Raw genomic sequence first — 2,500 nt, 5'->3', positions numbered from 1 at the left:
ACAGGAAGGTGTAGGAGGTACATCAGGAGAAGACTGCGAAGGAGGCTGTGAAGGAGGAACATCAGGTAAAGACTGCAATAAAGAGATTGAAGGAGGCGGGCCATCGGAAGAAGACTCATCAGAAGGAGGCTGCGGGAGAGACTATGACGGTCGAGACTCTGGAAGAGGAGCACGAGCAGCATCATTATCACCAGTGGCAACTTTTTCAGGGCGCCGCCACCAAGATAATTTACAATCAATGGCGTATTAGCCGTCCTCTTTGCAAACACTGCACTTGCTTTTTTTTCTTCTTTACAGTCACTGAAGGTGTGGCCCAGTTGGTCACAGTTAAAGCATACCACGTTAGGGCACACTTTTGCGACATGATTGGGAAGATGGTACTTTCTGCAAGTAGGAACCTGTCTCTCGCGTTTGACTCTAAGAAGCTTCCTGCCGAAGCGTAGGAAGGATGGAATCGACTCAGATAGCTCCATTCTAACAACGCCATGTTCCATTCTTGATGCCCTCATAGTCCTGTAGATTACATCTGCGGAAACCGAGGAACGATGGGCCAGTGCTTCATCACAAAGCTCGAAGGGAGTATCATACACGACAACAAAGGTACACGTAGAAGATGAATTACGATGACGATGGATAAAAGAAGATTTACGAAGGAAGAGATCACTGTACTCACTGCTGGAAAACTTCACGGAAACAAAGCCATTAGGATTACGTTGGAGACATCTGACCGCAGCAGCACGGATACCACTGTTCTTTAGATCGGCAGACACTTTAGATAAAGAAGTGTCCTTGTCGGAAAGAGAAAAATGTTCCGTACATGGTCGCTCGGGCAAAATGTTCAGCGGATGGATAGAATCATTTTCTGCGTCAGTAATTAAGACGTTCAGCATTCTTCATTATGTAATCAACGCGGGATTGACTAGACACACTGGAGTGTCGACGACGCCTAGCTATTTGGGCATAAGACCAGCAATCTCCATGTTCTCCTCAGTTTAGGGAACGGTCCGGTCCTGGGATCGACAACATTACCTGCCATACTTTTTTTTTTTTGCTTTTTTTCGATTTACTTACATATGTACAGTGGACAAGGCAGAGGAAGCTCTGCTTGCCCTTACTTGACAATATTAAAGTTGAAATCTAAACTAGGTGAAAGTACAATATAATTATTGAAGGAAAACGTAATAGTGAAGGTAAAAATCTAAACTAGGTGAAAGTACCGTATAATGTTAATAAAAAGCGAAAGCATTCTGCAGATACCTCGTCTGATTTACACTCCAAAATGCTAAAAGGGCAAAATTATATTATTAAAAGCGAGAAACTTAATTCGCAAACACTAGCGGAAAGCTATATATAGTGCTATTTGTTTGCGCATTTCATTGTCTTATTTGTTAATTAATTTGCTAATTTTATTTTGTATTTTGATTCTGAATAGTTTGGATGTAGGAAGCGAGGGGCAAAGGGGATCAAGTGACCTCACCCGGGGGCCCGGGAACCTGCCCGTGCAAGGCTCGGCCGCCGGGTGTGGCCACTATGCCCCGTGTCCCTTCTTAGATGATTACACGTAGCTCATCGTTGTCTACACGGCAAAGGACATTCATATGTGCCCAGTTATTTGATAATTCACGTGGGGAGTAATAGGAGTGCGCCGCGGAGTTTGCGTGCGCACTTTTGTTTTGATTTTATTGATGATGGCCTGGGCGGAGGTGACCTTCTGTTCCAAAGTGCGAAGGTACCGCACCGCCCAGAGCTCGTTAAGAGTAATGTTAAAGAGAACACGGGAAATGAGATTGGATTTGGAGGACTGGCCATCCCGAGGAAGACCATGTCCAAAAACAAAATTAAAGCGGGACTGAGACTTAACGCTGTAGAGTAAAAAGAATTGACGCTTTGAAACACCCACGCCCACACCTGAGGTGCAATAGTGCACTCACAGAAGGCGTGAGAGAAAGATTCCTTGAGGCCACAGGAAGCCCAACGCTCGCTAACACGGAGCCGGCGCCATCGCTTCAGGAAAGCCCGGTTTTTAATCACTCCATGAGCCAAGCGTCACGCTATATCTGCTTCACAATTGGTACTCAGAGCCCCATATATTCCAACCCAGATGCTACGCCAGAGTAGGGTGATATATAGCTTCCCCTCCCAAGCGAATATGCAAGGCAATCGCCGGAGAGAGGGGATCACGTGTTTCGCGTAGTAGGTGCTTATACATTGTAACTAATTCTAATAGAACGTATGCACATGGCCTTACAGTTGTCATTTAAGTTTCGCAAACTAATTAACTTCAAGGAATTCCACTCATTTTCTACTAAAACAGGAGTAACTGCAAACCCTTTAGATCCCAGGAAATTAAGATGAACCTTAGCCCTAATCACGCAGGTGGGTTACATAAAGCAAGAGAAAAATCACTGGTCAGCGAGGAAACAGTTTGTTTGGTCAAAAATGCATGATCGTTGATCTTCCTTTTGAATTAAGAGCGTTCGGTTCCTTCAGTCCGTGCTGC

The 2,500-nt window shown here is 44.9% G+C and overlaps 1 protein-coding gene across 2 annotated transcripts in view; it reads right to left on the bottom strand.

Moving 5' to 3' along the window:
- Positions 1 to 1,050: 1,050 nt before the first annotated feature.
- LOC138004197 (uromodulin-like) overlaps positions 1,051 to 2,500 on the bottom strand; it is a 33,295-nt gene continuing 31,845 nt past the window's right edge. For both annotated transcript variants that reach the window (XM_068850646.1, XM_068850645.1), the window contains one exon: positions 1,051 to 2,500. This exon is cut by the window's right edge and continues 357 nt beyond it. In XM_068850646.1, the coding sequence (XP_068706747.1) occupies positions 2,487 to 2,500 (14 nt within the window). In that variant the 3' untranslated portion in view covers positions 1,051 to 2,486.

Source organism: Montipora foliosa, chromosome 5, assembly GCF_036669935.1.
Source record: "Montipora foliosa isolate CH-2021 chromosome 5, ASM3666993v2, whole genome shotgun sequence".
In the NCBI taxonomy this organism is placed as follows: domain Eukaryota; kingdom Metazoa; phylum Cnidaria; class Anthozoa; order Scleractinia; family Acroporidae; genus Montipora; species Montipora foliosa.
Note: the sequence above shows the minus strand (reverse complement) of the source record. Positions and strands in the feature narration are given on the sequence as shown.